Below are 22988 nucleotides of genomic sequence, written 5' to 3'. Positions count from 1 at the left end.
TAATCGACGATTTTTGGTCAAATTATGACCTCACTTTTGCACCAAAAAGTTGTAATTCCCAAGGTTTTGCTAATTTTCCATGACTCCTGACAGGAAAGTTGTTCAGGATGCTCAACCTGGTCGACTTGTACCGTCAAAACGCGATTTCCAGAGTTGACTATTAGAAAAACAAGATGGCCGCTCTTCCCTTTTTCCCTACCCGGGGAATAAACTTTTTAATTTTCGAGCCACCTCAAATAGCCGAATGTAATAGCGTGAATACTTCTTGCGGATACCCCACCCGAGTGTACCGGTGCTAATTTGAACTCCGTCCTTGTTATATTTTGGCGGTAATCGACGATTTTTGGTCAAATTATGACGTCACTTTTGCACCAAAAAGTTGTAATTCCCAAGGTTTTGCTAATTTTGCATGACTCCTCACAGGAAAGTTGTTCAGGATGCTCAAAAAGTTGTAATGCCCAAGGTTTTGCGAATTTTGCATGACTCCTCACAGGAAAACTGTTCAGGATGCTCAACCTGGTCGATTTGTACCGTCAAAACGCGATTTCCGGAGTTGACTACTAGAAAAACAAGATGGCCGCTCTTCCCTTTTTCCCTACCCGGGGAATAAACTTTTTAATTTTCGAGCCACCCCAAATAGCCGAATGTAATAGCGTGATTACTTCTTGCGGATACCCCATCACCCGAGTGTACCGGTGCTAATTTGAACTCCGTCATTGTTATATTTTGGCGGTAATCGACGATTTTTGGTCAAATTATGACGTCACTTTTGCACCAAAAAGTTGTAATTTCCAAGGTTTTGCGAATTTTGCATGACTCCACACAGGAAAGTTGTTCAGAATGCTCAACTTGGTCGATTTGTACCGTCAAAACGCAATTTCCAGAGTTGACTATTAGAAAAACAAGATGGCAGCTCTACCCTTTTCCCTACCCGGGGAATAAACTTTTTAATTTTCGAGCCACCCCGAAAAGCCGAATTAGCGTGATTACTTCTTGCGGATACCCCACCCGAGTGTACCGGTGCTTATTTGAACTCCGCCATTGTTATTTTTTGGCGGTAATCGACGATTTTTGGTCAAATTATGACCTCACTTTTGCACCAAAAAGTTGTAATTCCCAAGGTTTTGCTAATTTTCCATGACTCCTGACAGGAAAGTTGTTCAGGATGCTCAACCTGGTCGACTTGGTCAAAACGCGATTTCCAGAGTTGACTATTAGAAAAACAAGATGGCCGCTCTTCCCTTTTTCCCTACCCGGGGAATAAACTTTTTAATTTTCGAGCCACCTCAAATAGCCGAATGTAATAGCGTGAATACTTCTTGCGGATACCCCACCCGAGTGTACCGGTGCTAATTTGAACTCCGTCCTTGTTATATTTTGGCGGTAATCGACGATTTTTGGTCAAATTATGACCTCACTTTTGCACCAAAAAGTTGTAATTCCCAAGGTTTTGCTAATTTTGCATGACTCCTCAGAGGAAAGTTGTTCAGGATGCTCAAAAAGTTGTAATTCCCAAAGGTTTTGCGAATTTTGCATGACTCCTCACAGGAAAGTTGTTCAGGATGCTCAACCTGGTCGATTTGTACCGTCAAAACGCGATTTCCAGAGTTGACTATTAGAAAAACAAAATGGCCGCTCCTCCCTTTTCCCTACCCGGGGGATAAATTTTTTAATTTTCGAGCCACCCCGAAAAGCCGATTTAGCGTGAATACTTCTTGCGGATACCCCACCCGAGTGTACCGGTGCTAATTTGAACTCCGTCCTTGTTATATTTTGGCGGTAATCGACGATTTTTGGTCAAATTATGACGTCACTTTTGCACCAAAAAGTTGTAATTCCCAAGGTTTTGCTAATTTTGCATGACTCCTCACAGGAAAGTTGTTCAGGATGCTCAAAAAGTTGTAATGCCCAAGGTTTTGCGAATTTTGCATGACTCCTCACAGGAAAGTTGTTCAGGATGCTCAACCTGGTCGATTTGTACCGTCAAAACGCGATTTCCGGAGTTGACTACTAGAAAAACAAGATGGCCGCTCTTCCCTTTTTCCCTACCCGGGGAATAAACTTTTTAATTTTCGAGCCACCCCAAATAGCCGAATGTAATAGCGTGATTACTTCTTGCGGATACCCCATCACCCGAGTGTACCGGTGCTAATTTGAACTCCGTCATTGTTATATTTTGGCGGTAATCGACGATTTTTGGTCAAATTATGACGTCACTTTTGCACCAAAAAGTTGTAATTTCCAAGGTTTTGCGAATTTTGCATGACTCCACACAGGAAAGTTGTTCAGAATGCTCAACTTGGTCGATTTGCACCGTCAAAACGCAATTTCCAGAGTTGACTATTAGAAAAACGAGATGGCAGCTCTACCCTTTTCCCTACCCGGGGAATAAACTTTTTAATTTTCGAGCCCCCCCGAAAAGCCGAATTAGCGTGATTACTTCTTGCGGATACCCCACCCGAGTGTACCGGTGCTTATTTGAACTCCGCCATTGTTATTTTTTGGCGGTAATCGACGATTTTTGGTCAAATTATGACCTCACTTTTGCACCAAAAAGTTGTAATTCCCAAGGTTTTGCGAATTTTGCATGACTCCTCACAGGAAAGTTGTTCAGGATGCTCAAAAAGTTGTAATTCCCAAGGTTTTGCGAATTTTGCATGACTCCTCACAGGAAAGTTGTTCAGGATGCTCAACTTGGTCGATTTGTACCGTCAAAACGCAATTTCCAGAGTTGACTATTAGAAAAACAAGATGGCCGCTCTACTCTTTTCCCTACCCGGGGAATAAACTTTTTAATTTTCGAGCCACCCCAAAGAGCCGAATATAATAGCGTGATTACTTCTTGCGGATACCCCACCCGAGTGTACCGGTGCTAATTTGAACTCCGTCATTGTTATATTTTGGCGGTAATCGACGATTTTTGGTCAAATTATGACGTCACTTTTGCACCAAAAAGTTGTAATTTCCAAGGTTTTGCGAATTTTGCATGACTCCACACAGGAAAACTGTTCAGGATGCTCAACTTGGTCGATTTGTACCGTCAAAACGCAATTTCCAGAGTTGACTATTAGAAAAACAAGTAGGCCGCTCTACCCTTTTCCCTACCCGGGGAATAAACTTTTTAATTTTCGAGCCACCCCGAAAAGCCGAATTAGCGTGTTTACTTCTTGCGGATACCCCACCCGAGTGTACCGGTGCTAATTTGAACTCCGTCGTTGTTATATTTTGGCGGTAATCGACGAATTTTGGTCAAATTATGACGTCACTTTTGCACCAAAAAGTTGTAATTCCCAAGGTTTTGCGAATTTTGCATGACTCCTCACAGGAAAGTTGTTCAGGATGCTCAAAAAGTTGTAATTCCCAAGGTTTTGCGAATTTTGCATGACTCCTCACAGGAAAGTTGTTCAGGATGCTCAACCTGGTCGATTTGTACCGTCAAAACGCGATTTCCAGAGTTGACTACCAGAAAAACAAGATGGCCGCTCTTCCCTTTTTCCCTACCCGGGGAATAAACTTTTTAATTTTCGAGCCACCCCAAATAGCCGAATGTAATTGCGTGATTGCTTCTTGCGGATACCCCACCCGAGTGTACCGGTGCTAATTTGAACTCCGTCATTGTTATATTTTGGCGGTAATCGACGATTTTTGGTCAAATTATGACGTCAAATTTGCACCACAAAGTTGTAATTCCCAAGGTTTTGCGAATTTTGCATGACTCCTCACAGGAAAGTTGTTCAGGATGCTCAACCTGGTCGATTTGTACCGTCAAAACGCGATTTCCAGAGTTGACTACCAGAAAAACAAGATGGCCGCTCTTCCCTTTTTCCCTACCCGGGGAATAAACTTTTTAATTTTCGAGCCACCCCAAATAGCCGAATGTAATAGCGTGATTACTTCTTGCGGATACCCCACCCGAGTGTAGCGGTGCTAATTTGAACTCCGTCATTGTTATATTTTGGCGGTAATCGACGATTTTTGGTCAAATTATGACGTCACTTTTGCACCAAAAAGTTGTAATTTCCAAGGTTTTGCGAATTTTGCATGACTCCACACAGGAAAGTTGTTCAGGATGCTCAACTTGGTCGAAATGTACCGTCAAAACGCAATTTCCAGAGTTGACTATTAGAAAAACAAGATGGCCGCTCTACTCTTTTCCCTACCCGGGGAATAAACTTTTTAATTTTCGAGCCACCCCGAAAAGCCGGATTAGCGTGATTACTTCTTGCGGATACCCCACCCGAGTGTACCGGTGCTAATTTGAACTCCGCCATTGTTATATTTTGTCGGTAATCGACGATTTATGGTCAAATTATGACGTCACTTTTGCACCAAAAAGTTGTAATTCCCAAGATTTTGCGAATTTTGCATGACTCGACACAGGAAAGTTGTTCAGGATGCTCAACCTGGTCGATTTGTACCGTCAAAACGCGATTTCCAGAGTTGACTATTAGAAAAACAAGATGGCCGCACTTCCCTTTTTCCCTACCCGGGGAATAAACTTTTTAATTTTCGAGCCACCCCAAATAGCCGAATGTAAAAGCGTGATTACTTCTTGCGGATACCCCACCCGAGTGTACCGGTGCTAATTTGAACTCCAACATTGTTATATTTTGGCGGTAATCGACGATTTTTGGTCAAATTATGACGTCACTTTTGCACCAAAAAGTTGTAATTTCCAAGGTTTTGCGAATTTTGCATGACTCCACACAGGAAAGTTGTTCAGGATGCTAAACTTGGTCGATTTGTACCGTCAAAACGCAATTTCCAGAGTTGACTATTAGAAAAACAAGATGGCCGCTCTACTCTTTTCCCTACCCGGGGAATAAACTTTTTAATTTTCGAGCCACCCCAAAGAGCCGAATATAATAGCGTGATTACTTCTTGCGGATACCCCACCCGAGTGTACCGGTGCTAATTTGAACTCCGTCATTGTTATATTTTGGCGGTAATCGACGATTTTTGGTCAAATTATGACGTCAGTTTTGCACCAAAAAGTTGTAATTCCCAAGGTTTTGTGAATTTTGCATGACTCGACTCAGGAAAGTTGTTCAGGATGCTCAACTTGGTCGATTTGTACCGTCAAAACGCAGTTTCCAGAGTTGACTATTAGAAAACAAGATGGCCGCTCTACCCTTTTCCCTACCCGGGGAATAAACTTTTTAATTTTCGAGCCACCCCGAAAAGCCGAATTAGCGTGTTTACTTCTTGCGGATACCCCACCCGAGTGTAACGGTGCTAATTTGAACTCCGTCGTTGTTATATTTTGGCGGTAATCGACGAATTTTGGTCAAATTATGACGTCACTTTTGCACCAAAAAGTTGTAATTCCCAAGGTTTTGCGAATTTTGCATGACTCCTCACAGGAAATTTGTTCAGGATGCTCAACCTGGTCGATTTGTTCCGTCAAAATGCGATTTCCAGAGTTGACTATTAGAAAAACGAGATGGCAGCTCTTCCCTTTTCCCTACCCGGGGAATAAACTTTTTAATTTCCGAGCCACCCCGAAAAGCCGAATTAGCGTGAATACTTCTTGCGGATACCCCACCCGAGTGTACCGGTGCTAATTTGAACTCCGCCAATGTTATTTTTTGGCGGTAATCGACGATTTTTGGTCAAATTATGACGTCACTTTTGCACCAAAAAGTTGTAATTCCCAAGGTTTTGCTAATTTTGCATGACTCCTCACAGGAAAGTTGTTCAGGATGCTCAAAAAGTTGTAATGCCCAAGGTTTTGCGAATTTTGCATGACTCCTCACAGGAAAGTTGTTCAGGATGCTCAACCTGGTCGATTTGTACCGTCAAAACGCGATTTCCAGAGTTGACTACTAGAAAAACAAGATGGCCGCTCTTCCCTTTTTCCCTACCCGGGGAATAAACTTTTTAATTTTCGAGCCACCCCAAATAGCCGAATGTAATAGCGTGATTACTTCTTGCGGATACCCCATCACCCGAGTGTACCGCTGCTAATTTGAACTCCGCCATTGTTATATTTTGTCGGTAATCGACGACTTTTGGTCAAATTATGACGTCACTTTTGCACCAAAAAGTTGTAATTTCCAAGGTTTTGCGAATTTTGCATGACTCCTCACAGGAAAGTTGTTCAGGATGCTCAACCTGGTCGACTTGTACCGTCAAAACGCGATTTCCAGAGTTGACTATTAGAAAAACAAGATGGCCGCACTTCCCTTTTTCCCTACCCGGGGAATAAACTTTTTAATTTTCGAGCCACCCCAAATAGCCGAATGTAATAGCGTGATTACTTCTTGCGGATACCCCACCCGAGTGTACCGGTGCTAATTTGAACTCCGTCATTGTTATATTTTGGCGGTAATCGACGATTTTGGGTCAAATTATGACGTCACTTTTGCACCAAAAAGTTGTAATTTCCAAGGTTTTGCGAATTTTGCATGACTCCACATAGGAAAGTTGTTCAGGATGCTAAACTTGGTCGATTTGTACCGTCAAAACGCAATTTCCAGAGTTGACTATTAGAATACAAGATGGCCGCTCTACCCCGTAACTCACAGCCATGGCAGCCGCGTCAATGTCGCACCATGGAGGAAAAATGGTCAAACCAATAGTTTAGCATGTGTGACTGAGTTGTGAGAGTACGTACATGTACTACGACGAGTTTACATGTAATTTTGTATATCTATTCACTCGGTGCATAGATGGGGGTGGGGATTTGAATTGAGTGTCCAGGGGTCGATTTCAGAACGAGTTAGGTAGGAGATTAGCCCTGGCGTCCTTACACTTTCGTTTTGTACTACAGTGACGTCCTGGACATCAGGGTACATTTCTGGGGCGGAAAATTTTCACAGCTTCATAACTCAAACCTACAAGAAAGCACCGAATTCAACAGATTCACATTATACGGCAGCATATATTTTTCTGCGGTGGGTTTTGATCGTCATATATTCTTCACAAATCCGTCATTTTCATGAAATAATGCAGCTCCAAGCGTTAAGGAATTCCCATTTTTATTCGTACTCTCACAGTCTGCCGTGTGTACGCAAGACGCACAAATTTTGAATTGTGTTGTTAACGCTGTGCAGTTAAGATACGGTGACCAAAAATTTATGCGTCTAAGCTTGCATCGTGCGTCTTGCACGCGCATGTATACACGTACGCACGACAACAGACAACACTGAGAAAACAATTGAAACAGGAATTTTTTAACATTGGAAGCTGCATTATTTCACAAAAATGACGGATTTGTGAGGAAAATATGAGGACCAAAACCCACCGCAGAAAAATGTATGCCGCCATGGAATGTGAATCTGTTGAAATTAGTGGCTTGTTGCAGGTAAGATTTAAGTTATGAAGCTGTGAAATTTTTCCGCCCCAGAAACGGGCCTCAATAGGTAGGACTCTGTTCCTGTGTACAGAGAAAGAGTCCTATATAGGGCGAGGTAGGAGATATACATGTTGCATGGATAGTCCTAAGTTAGGACGAGTAACTGGTCCTAACTCGAGATAAGACTAGTCCTAACTCTTTGTGATATCCACCCCTGCGTCCTAATGACTCGGCATGATTTACTTTTATACTACAATTAAAAGAGTTGTTTATCTGGCTGGGAATTGAAGGGGAGGGCTTTTGTAGAAATTGTAGAAGTACATTTTAAAAATAGTACAGATTTATTAAATGTTTTTTGTATGTTTTTAACAGTTTACCCAAAATATTGTTTTACCCAAGTCAACTCGTACCCAAGTCGACCCGAATTCTTTCAAAGAAGTGTGACCTTTCAAACAATCAAAAAAAAAAAAAAAATTGTCGAGAAGAGAACTAATAAGTGATATCAATGGTTATCAATTTCTTGTTGAAGGTACAATGTGAGCAGATGCCAGGACTTGGCGTAAACATCTTGGAGACCTCATCAAACCCGGCACCTCCAAGTCCACATCATCCACCTCCGCAAAGCTCTTGCCAAGCTGGTGTGTTTGTACCAACTGTAGGGAGATGCAAAACCTGAGAGGAGAGGTTATGCTGCCAACAAAGGCCGGATGAACATGACCGCTTCTCAAACTTGGCAGTAAGGGACTGATTATTTCATACTAATGGCATGTATGTATAACAATATACACATGTACTGTCAAAGCAGTCGAGTTTTGTTACATGATATTTTGATCTGTCCCCCCCCCCCTCAAAAAAAGGAAAAAAAGTAAATGTGTAAACAAACATTTAATAAGGAAACATAAATTTAAGCTTTCATTTATTGTAATTACTTCTAAACAGCCTCCTTCGCCAACGTTGCATTACCAAAACACTTCGCGCTGAACAGCCACATCCCAAATTTTAATAACCTCATGTCTTTGACCAGCAGCCGACATCACGAAACTTTACGCAACTGCGTAAGTCCACATGTGCAATATTTATGGAGCAACTTGCGCCATAAATGTTGAGCAAGTGGACTCACGCAGTTGCGTAAAGTTTCGTGCAATCGGCTGCAGGAAGGTAATATTTGCAAAAATGTCACTTTATTGAATCAACATCAAGTGCATGGGTTTTATATTCCATATACATGTACAACAAAAAATAACCAATTTGTATTTTGTAAATTGTTTCAAAATTGTTTGTGTTTATATTTGAAAAAGTCTTGAGGCACCTTGTTCTGGACCACCATAAGACATGACATCACCGGAAGGACATGTACACCAGGGGAGCATGATGTACACAACAAAATGACTTAAGTATATTTTTAATGCCCAAAGGAGTCTAAAACTGAAAAAAATTAATTGAAAATCGGTTATGTAGTTCTTGAGACATTGTCCCACTTCCGGTTGAGACAAAAGAAGAAGTCAACTTGGGGTCAAGGTTTTTCAAAGTTTATTTTAATGCCCAAGGAGTCTATCACTGAACAAAGATTGAAAATCGATTGTGTAGTTCTTGAGATATGGTCCCACTTCCGGTTGACCTGGAAGTAGAGGTCAACTTGGATTCACGGTTTTTCAAAATTTAGTTTTAATACCTAACGATTCTAAAACTGAAAAAAGATTGAAAATCAGTGGAGTAGTACTTGAATAATGGTCCCACTTCCAGTTGACCCGGAAGTAGAGGTCAACTTGAGGTCATGGTTTTTCAAAATTCATCTCTAATCCCCAAGGAGTCTATAACTACAAACAGTCTAAAGATCGGGTGTGTACTTCTTGAGATATGGTCCCACTTCCGATTGACCCAGAAGTAATGGTCAACTTGAGGTCACGGTTATTCAAAATTAATCTCCAATCCCAAAGAAGTCTATAACTACAAACAGGTTAAAAATTTGCCATGTACTTCTTGAAATATGGTGCTACAAAGATTTCCTAATTAAATATGCAAATAAGGGTCTCGTGGTTAATTAACTAAGAATTTTACAAGAATTTACATTTAGAGTAAAGCTGTGTGTTCTAAGCTTCAATGCTTTTGACCTTATGGTTTAGGAGATTAGGCTTAAACAAACATTGTGTACACATGCTAGGGGGTTTCAGGCGGAAACAAAGAATAACTAGACATTAGGTGTTTGTGAACAAACACAAAGCTGTTCCGTGTTCTTTTGCTTGGATTATGTGCTAAATGACCAAGGAGTCTATAACCGAAAAAAAAGGTTTGAATAGTATCTTAAGTTATGGTGCCACTTCCGGTTGACCCGGAAGTAGAGGTCGACATGGGGTTACGGTAACCTAAGGCTAATCTCCAATGCCAAAGGAGTCTGCAACTGAAAAAAGTTTGATAATCGATATTGTCCCACTTTGGGTTGACCCGGAAGTAGAAGTCAATTTGAGGTCACGTTTTTTTGAAATTTATTTCCAATCCCCACTACCAACAGTCTAAAAATCGGCTGTTAATTCTTGAGATATGGTCCCACTTTCGGTTGACCCGGAAGTAGAGGTCAACTTTAGGTCATGGTTTTCAAAGTTTATTTTTAACGCCTTAGGGTCTAAAACTGAAAAAAGTTAGAAAATCGGTTGTAATGTATAGTACTTGAGATATGGTCCCACTTCCGGTAGACCCGGAAGTAGAGGTCAACTTGAGGTAACGTTTTTTCTTCAATCCCCATAGAGGTTATAACTATCCCCATAATAGGTCTATAAAACGACCGTGTACTTCTTGAGGTATGGTGCTACAAAGATTTCCCAAACAAATATGCAAATATGGGTCACATGGTTAATTAATTACGAATTTTACCTTTTTTTTTGGTCTGTGGTTTGATGTTTGATCTAGCACAAGTTGATTTCACAGAACTCTTAACCACCAAACTCAGCGCTTATGATTATGATTTTTCACTTCCTGTGTTTTTAAACATCATCGTGTCATGCATGCACACAGGTTATGTTGAGAAAAGGAAAAGGCAACAATATCGATATAAAGATAAGAATAAAACTTAAATATTACAAAAAAGAAATATTTTATAATTTAAAGTAAAAAGAAGAAGCAAAACTATATTTTTAAAAAACATTAAATTGTTTTCGCAGACAACAAATTAAATTTGCTAAATAATATTTTTTATTTTTTTATTTTGTTAAACTGTGAACATCTCATGTGCAGCTGCTGGTCAGTTGAAACTTCATCAAATTGCTTTGTAAACCTTAGTGTTTTTATTTTTTATTTTTGTTTGACTTTTTAAGTTATCTGTTCTTGTGTTTGTTCGTTGGGGTGTTTGTTGGTGTGTTTGTGTTTAAGTTATTGTTGGTGTTTGTGTTGTTTATTTTTTGTTTGTTTCTTTGTTTGTTTGTTTCTTTGTTCTTTGTTTCTTAATTGTCTCTTTGTTTCTTAATTGTTTCTTTGTTTGTTTGTTTGTTGTACTTAACTTGGGTTTCGTGTGTTGTTCTGTTTGTGCATTCTTACTACATGTGTTTGTTTTAATGTCGGATGTGTGTTTGTGTACTTGTTGGAATTCCCTGGTCTGTTGATGTGGGTTTCGGTGTACTGTTTTTGTCTACTTATAATGATGTTTTTATCAACACTGTGTAATTTTTAATGTTATATTTTCTTATATTTATATTCATATTTAAATTTATATTTTTACATAGTTTTTAACGATTCCTGTAAGTGGCGGCTTTCCGCTGTTAATAAATAAATAAAAATAAAAAATAAATAAATATATTTTGTTTTGGGGGATAAAAAAAAAATGATTTCGGACGGAGACACAAACTCGGATGTCTAGTTGCGACTGATGACCACTAGGCTAGAGGGCACTATGCAAAAATAGCGGGTTTTTACACACTACATGTATATAGTGTACATGTAGTCTTTAGCGTCCGGACGTGTGTGCATCAACAGAGGAAATTGTGATCCGGCGAAATAATTCTCGTTTCATGATTTTGCGACCATTGTCACTAAATATAAACTACCCACGCCTATAACTATTAGGTAGGGTTGAAATGTAGTATTAGATGCCTTTAGGGTTTTTTGGTGTCAAGGTGCTGTTTTCGCAGCGAAAGTTTCACAGGAGCTGAGCACAAGTCAACTGAAGCAAATTATTTGTTGTGAATATTATGTGTCGTCAAAATTCATTGCATTCGCATTAGCAGGAATTAATAAATACTTTGTACAGTTTCCAGTCTATGATTGGTCAAAACCCTATCACGTGGAGATGTATCATCACATGATAAGGACCGGCTTTGGAAAACAGCGAATAAATGGCCCCTAAACCAGCATACGTTGTGTACAAATAGTTTGCGCTTTGCACTGTATCGCGTGCTTATTCATCATAGTTTCGTAGCAACTTCGCACACATGTGCGTACGCGCAAAACTAAACCCAACGGATACGGCCCTGGGCCAGTTATCTGAATTATGTCGCTTGTTCGGAAATTATTTGCTTATTCTGAATTTTTTTTTTTCATTTTGCAACCATTTTGCCTTTCGCTCATCTTTCATTCGTAACCAGGGCCCAATTTCATGGCTCTGCTTACCGCCAAGATCTGCGCTTACGATCGCGATTCCCCGCTTACGTGCAAGCGCCGAATTTCTGCGCTTGCCTTGTAAGCGTAGAATGCCTTGTAACGTGAAGTACTAACGCACAAAAGCCCAAATTTGCCACTAACCCGTGAAATACGCTTGCCGTAAGCACAGAATTCTCTGCCTCCGTAAGCGCCGATTCTGTGCTTACGGAAAGCAGAGCCACGAAATTGGGCCCAGTACTCTCGTCAATAAAGAATGTGAAAATTTTTAACTAATAGTAAGAATATTAAAACAGTATTTATCTTCTAACTTAACACGCGCACTCGTGGAATACGGAAAAGTATAGCACTTCTGCGTCCCATATCCAACTCGACCGAATTTATCTTCCAGTCTCACCTGCATGGTATAATGGTATAAGCCCGTTGAATCAGCGCACGGTTGACTGACGCACGATTGACTGACGACTTGGTAGCTGGTTGATGGAAAGACCGTTGATGTAGCTAACGGTCGGTGTGGGTGGGTTTCCGATAAATGCTGTGGTGGAGGGTGCCGTCTTGGTTTCTTGTGATGAGAACATCCAGAAAAGGTAACTTTACGGAATGTTCTTGCTCCATAGTGAACTTGATACTGGAGTGTTGTTGGTTGAGGTACTGCAGAAAAAACCCTAGGCCCCCAACCATTAGACTGCTTTGGGTCATCTATACCCTCAGTCACCTAGGCCCCACACCCTCACTATCCCCTGTGGTTGTTCCTACTGACACGGTTCAGTGAGCACACACCCCCCACACAACACCCAAGGTTCCACAGCTATAACCATGATGCTTCGTAATAAATCGAAGAACCAACATCCTCCATACCTACACCTATGCGCGAAGACAAAATCAGGAATGTTATATTTTTCCGGAAAGACGCTTCTCATGAGCCAAAACTTTGGGGAAAAAGAACATGTTGTACTGATTGTTTAATGTAGTGTACATGTTTCTTTTTGTAAAAAAAAAGGTAAAATGTATGCATTATATTATTGATTTTGTGGAGATTCCCGGGGGTTTCGAACTGCAGACCATCTGGGTATAAGCACCCACGGTAAACCGCGGCCCAATCGATCTGGTGTTAACAAGATTGCCTAATTAAATATTCATGTCATTAAAACTCAGCTAACAGATTAAGAAACTAAACAACACCAAGTTTAGTGATTAAGTCATGTGCTAAGCTTCGATTCCATATATGACTCAAGTCTGTTATTTCTACCATTTCTAAGATTACGAATAAACAAAAATCGAGCGTTAAACCTAAGGCGTTTTGGCGGAAACCAAGAACGTTTCTAAAACCTTTTTTTAAAACTTGAAGAAAACAATACCTGTTCCGACGATAGGTCGGAACAGCTAATAATAAAAACAATAAAAACCTGTTCCAATGGTAGGTCAGAACATCTAAAAACAACCAAAAACAAGTTTACATGTATTATATAAATTTATATAGAACCAACAGTATGAAGGCAACAAATTTTAACACAATTTTAGAAAGAAAATATGAATTTCTTAGTTTTCCCCAAAAACATGTACCTAAAGGAGTAAAACTTGAAATTGGCAAAACCTTATGTTTTATTACTTGAAATTGTAATTAGTTTGTTTTAAATAGTTTGGGTTTACAAAAAAGTGACTGGTGCAGTACTTGAAAATTGGCGGTTAATATCTTTAACTGCCGTGTGGCCAAAGATGAAAGCTGCAGCCAGGGGTTTTTAAAATTATGTCCATTATGTAGACAAGAAATCAGAAGGAGTATAAAGGCTACACTATTAAAAATAGGGTGCAAGGGATTGGAAGTAGCGACAGCAAAAAAGGTAACATAACTGTTGTAAAAGTACCTATAATTTTAAACTTTTTACTCATATTTTAAAATGAAAATACCAGGAGATGGACAATTTTATTACAGTGATTTTGCACCATGTATGTTACAATCGGTCGAGTATTGTTGTCATGGTATGCGCCGACAGGTGAAAAGTGCCCATTTCCAATGTTGCAGTACATGTAACTACTATTGACACGATTGATCTCTCCTCGATTCAGCGTGGGGCTAATATGGTAGAAATTTTGAAAAGCTGTTCTTGTCAATAGGAGTCACTGCAACAATTGAAATGGGCACTTTTCACCGGGACAACAATACTCGACCAATTATAACAAAAGAGGTGTCAAAATCACCATAATAAAATTTTCCGCCTCTTGGTATTTCCTTTTTTAGAATACGAGTAACAATTTAAATTTTTTAGGTGCTTTAACAACAGCCGCGTTACTTTTTTTCCTGTCTTTTTTTCAAATGTACATGATTATTGTTTAATTTGACAAGAGATGAAGCAAAGTTAAATAAATTTGCTGCACAGTTTAAAAAAATTCGTATAAATATAACATTTTTAAATTGTAATTTTTGGGGTCACTTGCACTTTTGTTGCATTTGTTGTCGAAGAACACAAAGAAAATGATTCTTACAAAATAAGTGAACCATTCATGTTCCTCTATAGCATACATTTGGTTGCTAATTCGCCACAAAAGAATCTCTGAAAACGAATTGAATGACCGGAATGCACGCTGCAAACAGCTATTTAATTTGAATGTTGGTCAAAGTGGATTGTCAACTGTTACAAAGCAGAAGCAAGAGATTATTTACTTCCACATTAAGAGAATGTTACAAAATTGGTAAGAAACAAAAATCAAGAAGATCACAAATTTACATAAAACCTACACAGTCTAATGATGATGATAGTAGTAAACATCCCTTGAAATATTTTTGTCTGAATTGAAATGTCATATTTGATGAGAAAGTTTATTTCGGAGTTTATAGCTCAGTGAGCGTTTATTTTCTCAATTTTTTGGGGGCATCGATGCAATGCAAAATTTGTAATCGGTTTTTCACAATTCTCTCATGACCCAGATGGCCGATCGATCAAGAACTTCCACATGTTTGTCAATTTATGTATATGGTGGATTACATTAAGTGCTTACCCTGACAGCAACTTTTTTGCTAGCAAAACCAATTCTGTAAAATGTTCCTTTAAGTGAAGTATTAGCCCTTATTTTTGAACAAAATAGAATGACCTCACACTCAAATTGACCGATTTTGGCCCATAACATAGAGGAAAAACCCATCCCATGAAGGATTTCAGACAAGACATATCCTGAGGTTATTCACCAATATTGACAACTTACCAATGATTTACAAATCTTTTATACTTAAATAGTTATTGAAGGGTTACATACGATTATTGTTATCTGGAAACCTGTACGTGCATTCTTTGTTCAGCCTTTTGACCACTCTAAAGCATACCAGCCTTCTTTTGGTCTTTCTTGTTGCCTGATCTTTCGAAGAACATAAAATCCTGAAAAACAAAACAATGTTTCGTCATTTCCCCCTTCAAGGCACTGGACACTATTGGTATTTACTCCATCTTAGTATACAATCAATCTTAAGCTTACTTGGTAATGAGCAATGGAGAGCAGTTGATAGTACATACATGTATTAACCATGTGAAGTTTGGTGCTTCTCATGTGGGGACACTACCTTTTTAGTTGCTCCCCTTTGTGGGTCTTCTGGTCTTATTGAACCAACATGCTTTTTTGAAACTGCCTGACTACAGCCTACAGACACACCCAGCATAAGAAAGAGACTTGCAGCAAAGGTGGCGTAAGAAACTGATTAAAAAAATCAAGATTTAGAACTCCACTTCCATCATGAAATGTGCAAAGCATCAGAAACAAATCCGATGAGCTGAGAGCCAATAATCAATATCTTTAAGAATACCGCAATTCAAACCTGATATGCCTGACCAAAACCTGCTTATATAACTGAACGACCCCAACTCATCAGTCAACATAAACGGACAAACCTTCCTTAGAATGGACAGAAGCAAAGCTTCAATAAAAAGCTAAGGGCGGAGGAGTGTGTATGTATGTTTGTCACCAATAAGTATTGCATCCCTTCACACTTGACCGTCAAGCACAAAATCTGCACACTAGACATCGTACTTACGGCCTTACGACCCGTGGGGTCTACTTACGGCCATATATTTGCCAAGGGAGATAAACCACTTAATGGTGTTTGCCATGTACATTCCCCTTTCAGCAGACACAAAAAAGCAGCCAACATCATTCAAGAAATTGTTTCTCAAGCAGAAACCAAGTCACCCGATGCCGCCAAGTTTATTCTAGGAGATTTGAACTCGTGCTGTTTAGCTGATACTTTGCCTACTTTTCACCAGTATGTAAACTGCCCCACCTGCCTGCTTAAAGCCATTGGACACTTTCGGTAAACAGTATTGTCCAAAGGCCCACAATTCATGTATTGGTAGATGAATCCCAATATGTTCACGATCTGAACTGGTTTTTTTTTATAGAAGGTTTGATAAATTTGGTTTTACTCTTCAATAGAATGAAATAGTTTACAATATGCCGGAAAACCTTATTAGCAATACTAGGCCTAACATTCAAATCTCTGAGCTGGAAGTCAAAAACTTGTTTAAGAAACTCCCAACAAATGGGCCCGACTTCATCACTTCTAAAGTGCTAAAGACAAACTTCCCAATTAATAACACCCAGGAGAAACAAGGTGATCATTTTACACTTCTGCATCTCAGAAATCTTCTTTTTCAGACTTCCTTAATGAATTTTCGTTGATGCTTGATGAACGAATTTTCAGATTTTCACCCATTGTTACAATCATTGCGCCTTGACAGCGTATCTGCGCCCAATACGAGAAGATTCAATGACTTACTCTCAGGACATGATCTCTCACAGCACATTACATCACGAACGCATGAGAAAGGACACATTCTGGATGTTTTTATTACCCGTAAGTCAGACAACCAGGTTCATTCCAATCTTCAGGTTGTACCGGGGTCATCTGACCACTCAGCTGTTACCTGCCATATACATTTACAGAAACGTCAACAAACTGTGAGAACATCAGTTCTTAAGAACATTACAACTATTGACAGATATTGCTAATAACGTACAGCTCTGCAATATCCAGCCAGCCTTTTCTGACAGTGTTGACACTGTTGTCAATCACTATAACCTCACCCTCGGCAACCTCCTAGAGAAACACGCTTCACCTAAGACACGCCGCATCCCGAAACGTCTAAACTCACAATGGTACAACCACGAGATTGCTGTTGAGAAGCAGAAGTGCAGACGACTCGAACGGAAGTGGCGCTCCAACTGCAGACTGGAAATTGATCCGGAACTTTTCTGTCACCAACGACAACTCCTGAATTCGCTTGTTCATAAAGCAACAAAGCTTATTATGTCAGTGTTTAGGACTGTGGCAATGATTCCTAACGATTTTTTGCCGTTGCCAATCGTCTCGTGAATCGCGAGAAGACAGGTTCTCTTCCACAGCTCCACTGGCACAGCTCTTAAGTCATTTTTTTATTAAGAAGATTGATAACATTTGCAGTAGTCACTCCTCAAATGCAACTCAATCCCCACCTCGGCAGAGTCAAGCCACAATAGACTCTTTTGCGTTGACTTCTTCACAGGAAATTGAGTCGCTTCTTCGTAAAACCCCTAAAAAATGTTGGTCTTTGGACTCCATTCCTACGAAATTGATTAAAGACTGTGCTACTACCTTTGCACCATTCATCACCAAAATAGTCACCTGAGTCTTCAACAGGCAGTTGTTCCTGCTGCTCTGAAACTGGCTCATATATTCATCTGCTGCTCAAAAAGCCATCCCTTGATTCAAATCAACTCCAGAACTACAGCCCAGTCTCCATTTTACCTTATTTAACCAAGGTCCTTAAACGCATCGTCTTCTCAAGACTTTTGGAATATCTGAAGGAACATGACCTGTCAATCATCAGTCTGCACAGCCTCAAGGCGTGTATTATTGGTACTGCATGTGTAGTATGTACTGCGATTTAGGTTAGTTGATCGCTGAGGCCTTAGATCAAGACTAGTTCTTGGAAGTGGTTGAGTTGACAACGAGTTTACGGCAGATATTATTTTATATATTTTCTCTGGCCAGATGATTTACAGAGCGCCGGAAATCTTTTTCAAAACTTATATTTTCTCCGGCCAGATGAGTTACGGAGCGCAGGAATTTTTTTTTTTTTTTCCCAGCCAGATAACACAGAGCGCCGGAAAAAAATCGGGTAAAATTTGAAAAAGCCAGAATTCCGGCAAAAGCCAGAAAACTGGCATCCATGGTAATACGCAAGTATTTATCTCAATCAGCAACTGAAAAGATTGTTCATGCTCTTATTTCATCACGTTTAGATTTTTGTAATGCTCTTCTCTATAAATTACCCAACACTCAGCTTGCCAAATTGCAAAGATTACAAAACACTGCTGCCCAAACTGTTACTTTGTCTAAATGTAGAAATCGCATAACACTGGTACTTTAATCTCTTTATTGGCTTATTTGTCGTGCCCTTGCAGACGGGAGAAATAACGCGTCTTAGACGTTCGCCCTTCGGGCCGATGTTGCTACAGTCAAAATCCTTGCAAACTGGTCCAGAACGGTACGCAGCCCGTTGTCTAGACAATGGATGGCAGATACCATCATGTCTGCCGGAACTGCCAAGTCCTCAACACCCGCTAGCATCAGGTACTAGGATAGGAGCCAGAAGGACAATGTGCGCATGCCAAAGCATGACGCGTGAGTCCATCTTCCTGACTACCTCTTCTATCTTCCCTTGGGCTTTGTACACTATGTATGTGTACATTCGCTGTACACGTATTACATACATGTACAGCTATGCACTGTGTATGGGGGTGCACTGGCGAAATTCAGTGATGGGGACTTGGATTTTACAGGTTGCGGCTGGCTGTAGCGCCTTGATAAAGGCTACCTTACCCATATTCCACAAAACAGAAGGTGTACGTTTGGTATCACTCTTAAAACTAATTGCAATAAAAGCATTTTGGGTTAAGACCCAACAGCAGCTAGTATTAAAAACTTTGAGAAACATCTAAAAAGAGATACCAGAAAGAGCAACCGAAATAATTTTCACATGTTAGTTCTTATGTACTGTACATGTCAGAGCTGGACGCTGAGTCCACACAGCAAGACCTTGGCAAAGTCATTGTCAGTAGTGCTGGGCGAATAGCGAAATTTTGTTATTCGGATATCGCTGGCCAACTACATGTATCCGAAATTAACCGGATGTTTGAATAGTTTTTTCGCCGCTAGAGGGCGCTATTAATTTTTTACAATTATTATTAAAAAAAATTGTCGCTAGAGGGCGCTGTTCGTTTGTAAATGAGATCTTATGGGCGGATTGATATAAGTTTTAGACTGTCATTCTGTTCATTAAAGATAGCCATTTGATCGTGATTGACTCTACGTGAAGAAAAACTTTTGTAATCTTTGAACAAATTACGTCAGAAATGTCATTGTTTTAACTCTTCACGAATGTGAGCATAGTTAAATACTTAATTTATGCTGTTTTATGCTGTCTTAATAGAAGTTTCATAAGGATTCAGACAAAACATTCATATAAGTTGTCGCCCGACGTCCGCGGATATTCGGATATAAAAGAATATCCGGTTACTTGGTTGTAATTACAGAACTATCCGTTTATAAATAGCTATTTGCGCCCTATGCGGATATCCGGTTAAGAAAAAAAGGCATTCGCGGTTACGGATAAGAAAACCTATTCGCCATTAACCGGATATTCAAATAATTCGCCCAGGCCTAAAACAGCCTAGCAAGTGGAAAAGCTCTTTAGGAAATGACAGCATCCCAGCTGAAATTCCTAAATGTGGGAAGGAAACCCTGCTTCCTCACCTACACCATCTACTCATACAGTGCTGGATCTTCTTTTCCTTGCTCCTGACGTATGCTTTTGGGACTGCAGATGAAGGGGTTCACTTGCACACAAGATCTGATGGTGGACTTTTTAACCTTGCCCGTCTACGTGCAAAAACAAAGGTGCGCAAAGTCCTTATGGCATCTTCTTTATTATGTGGACCATTTGTAAGTCTAAAATTCAGACCCTGATATTTTCATAAGTGAAAGCTATTTTGTTGATTTTTACATTGTAGTAAACTAAGAGGTACCTAGCAAGATATTATACACAATTTTGACAGCCCAGGCCTTTCAAATAAATCAAGGTAGAAGATTTTGAGTCCCTAACTTCAGCATTTTTGACAGACCTCAACAACCTGTTAGATAATTGAGGTATTTAAATGATAAAAATTTCATATTTGCAGGGGCATTTATTTAACTTTTGAATGCGCAGGTGGTGGGGGATGCTGACAAATAATTTAACAGCAAAAGACAATCAAAGTCCGACAATTAAAAAAAAAAAAAAAAAAAAAACGCTAATTTTCTTTGCGTCTTTTTTTTTTGTGCGTCTTTTTTTTCCGTAAAAAATATCAACAATAAGAGACACGTGAGTTAACCAGTTTTGAAGACATTCAATAAGCTCGAAAAAAATACAAAGAAAACACGTTTAAATAATAGTTATTTTGTGACAATGATTGCTGCGATACCTGGTCAACTATTAGAGTAATCAGTTTTTCAAATCTCCAGCGATGTATTTTTTTCTTGTCTGTCATTGACTTCCGCGCGACGTTCATGAATTTTCTGATCGCCCTGTAAGATGACCTTTGACACGAGACGTACCCCCTCAAACGTCTGCTTGTAGCCAGGCACCCTCAGTGTTTTTACGGAACGCGCGATCAGCTCATGTTTTTCTGCGCGATCTTATACTCGGGCAAAATAATTCTGTCAAGAAAATGACGTCGGCATTTACTGCCGTTAGACAATCCATCGGACAGCTCCAGATGAAAATCCAAAACGTATTTCAGATGATTTACAACGGAAATACTTTCTTCAGAACGATAGTTTTTGGAAACTAAATCAACTTCCATTCAGGTACGTTTGATGTGGATTGCGCGAAGGTAATAAAGTCTGGAACGTCATTTTGCATTTAAGTCCGTCCATTTTCTGGAACGTCATGCAAGTCTGTCATTTTTTGGTGATCGTCACTTAAAATCTGTCAAAAATTACGTTCGAAACTGACTTTTTTTACCTAAAAAAAAAAAAACGTGGACGCTTGACAAAGTTTTTATTTTTGATAGATATTAGGTATGAGAGGCTGCAACAATCAGCAAAATTACAGTAGTCTTGTGCCAGAAAAAAAATAATTACAGACAATATTTGCTTCGTTTTTCTGTCAACCTTATGCCCTCCTCTGGCAGGCTTATATTTTCTGTGTTTGGTGTTTTGTAGATTTTTTACTGATTTTATTTGAAAGTACATCTGTTGGACCTCATTATAGTAAACAATGAATGTTCCTTGTGATTTACTTAAGCTAGTTTTGAACTAAATATATATATCCCCAGGTTTCACTGCTGCAGACTCTACACTTTTAAAATGATCACAACACAATTAAAATTAACTGATCTGTCCTTATATGAACATTTTAATAAACCTTAATATGTATACAATTATTTGAAATATCTGAAAAGGTCAAAAATAATTTTTTGAAAAATGACATTTGAGGTTGTAAAATGGTCCATATTTCAAAGAAGATGCCTTATTAACATGCTGCTGTTTGCTCATGATGTGGCAATTGTTGCCCACTCTGAGCATGAACTCCAATCACTCATGGACCGCTTCTCACTTGCTTGTGAGGAGTTTTATTTGGCCATAAGCCTGAAGAAAACAACAGTGATGGGCCAAAACACCCCTGCACTACCCACCATCTCCATAGGCAACTACAACCTCGAGGTCATTGAGAAGTTCTGTTACCTTGGCTCAACCGTCACCAATACCTTGTCACTTGATGCAGAGTTGAACATCCGTATCGGCAAAGCATCAACCACCTTTGGCATGCTGACCAAGAGAGTATGGAGGAACTCAAAGCTTACAATCAACACAAAAGTCTATGTGTACTTGGCATGCATTTTCAGCACTCTGCTATATGGCAGCAAGTCTTGGCCATCCTACTCGAAACAAGTGATGCGACTTAACTCACTTCATCTTCATTTCCTTCGTCGCATCCTTAACATCACTTGGATGGACAAGATCACAAACTTCGAAGTCTTGAGGAGGAATGGTGTTCAATCGGCCTATGCTTTGCTCAGCCAGAGGAGACTCCGCTGGCTAGGTCACCTGCACAGGATGGATGATGACAGGATTCAAAAAGACCTGCTCTATGGCAAGTTGTCCCTTGGGAAAGAGGAACAGGCCAACATCGCCTACGATTCAAGGATGCCTGCGAAAGAGACCTGCAGGCGTCTTTCATTTCCCCTTCAAATTGGGAGTCCTTAGCAGCTGACAGGCAGTGCTGGAAGCAAACAGTCACCACTTGAACCACATGCAGGGACCTCAGACGAGCAGATGAACACAATGCAAAATGCCGTCAGAGGAAAAAGATGCCAACTGCTGCTTCAACGTTCATCTGGTGGGGCTGCCATCGCGACTGCCACTCCCAGGTAGGCCTTGCAAGTCACACACGCAAGTGCCATTCCTAGCCTAACAATGTCCCCCGATTACAAGTCCATCGACTTTCGAGACGGATGGAGGCCTACTACTGTACATCTATCGTTCATTTTCCAAAATCAAAGGTATACGTATGTACTTTGCCGTTAAGCATTAACAACAAACATACTATCCAAAAGGGGAACATTGACCTTTGATGATTGTGTTGATCCAGACAACTCAAATATGGTGTATGGATAAAACTTGCCTGGGGTTGATTTCACGAAACTCTTCTTAACTTAGGATCAATTCTAGGATTTAGGATGAGTTCTACCTCTGAGCTCATTTGGAAGACCTATGCCCATCCCCACTTTATCAGAGCATCTAGAAACTTATATTATTGTAAAACAACAATACTCACAATAAGAAAGCATGCTCCAAGCATTACAGCTTTAATTTTAACATCCAGATCCATAGGAAAAGATATGCCAAAATTGTCTGCATCGGTGAATACTTCCTTTGCAAATCCACTCCACTGCTTTGAGATTTTCCCAACCTTTGTGTTACCATCTGATGAAAGCACCTTTGTGTATAAAAGTAATAAAGTAGCTTTTAAAAAGAATTAAAATTAGTCTGGACACAAGTGGCCAAAATAAACTTGACTTTCATTTTCTTTTTTTGGGG

The 22988-nt window shown here is 39.8% G+C and overlaps 1 protein-coding gene and 1 long non-coding RNA gene across 2 annotated transcripts in view; one reads left to right on the top strand and one right to left on the bottom strand.

Annotated features, from left to right (window-relative positions):
- Positions 1 to 7169: 7169 nt before the first annotated feature.
- On the top strand, positions 7170 to 10919 carry LOC139945145 (uncharacterized). Its single transcript, XR_011787057.1, has 3 exons — positions 7170 to 7306; positions 7827 to 8033; positions 8596 to 10919. It is a non-coding gene; the product is annotated as an uncharacterized lncRNA (long non-coding RNA).
- A 2174-nt stretch (positions 10920 to 13093) lies between these two features.
- Positions 13094 to 22988, bottom strand: part of LOC139944920 (phospholipid scramblase 1-like) — a 79952-nt gene continuing 70057 nt past the window's right edge. The window contains exons 6-7 of the mRNA XM_071942100.1: positions 22726 to 22887; positions 13094 to 15252 (exon numbers count right to left, since the gene is read on the bottom strand). Of these exons, the coding sequence (XP_071798201.1) occupies positions 15190 to 15252; positions 22726 to 22887 (225 nt within the window). The 3' untranslated portion in view covers positions 13094 to 15189. The remainder of the gene's footprint in view (positions 15253 to 22725; positions 22888 to 22988) is intronic.

This window comes from Asterias amurensis, chromosome 12, assembly GCF_032118995.1.
Source record: "Asterias amurensis chromosome 12, ASM3211899v1".
In the NCBI taxonomy this organism is placed as follows: domain Eukaryota; kingdom Metazoa; phylum Echinodermata; class Asteroidea; order Forcipulatida; family Asteriidae; genus Asterias; species Asterias amurensis.
This window is presented reverse-complemented; position numbering and strand designations above follow the sequence as displayed.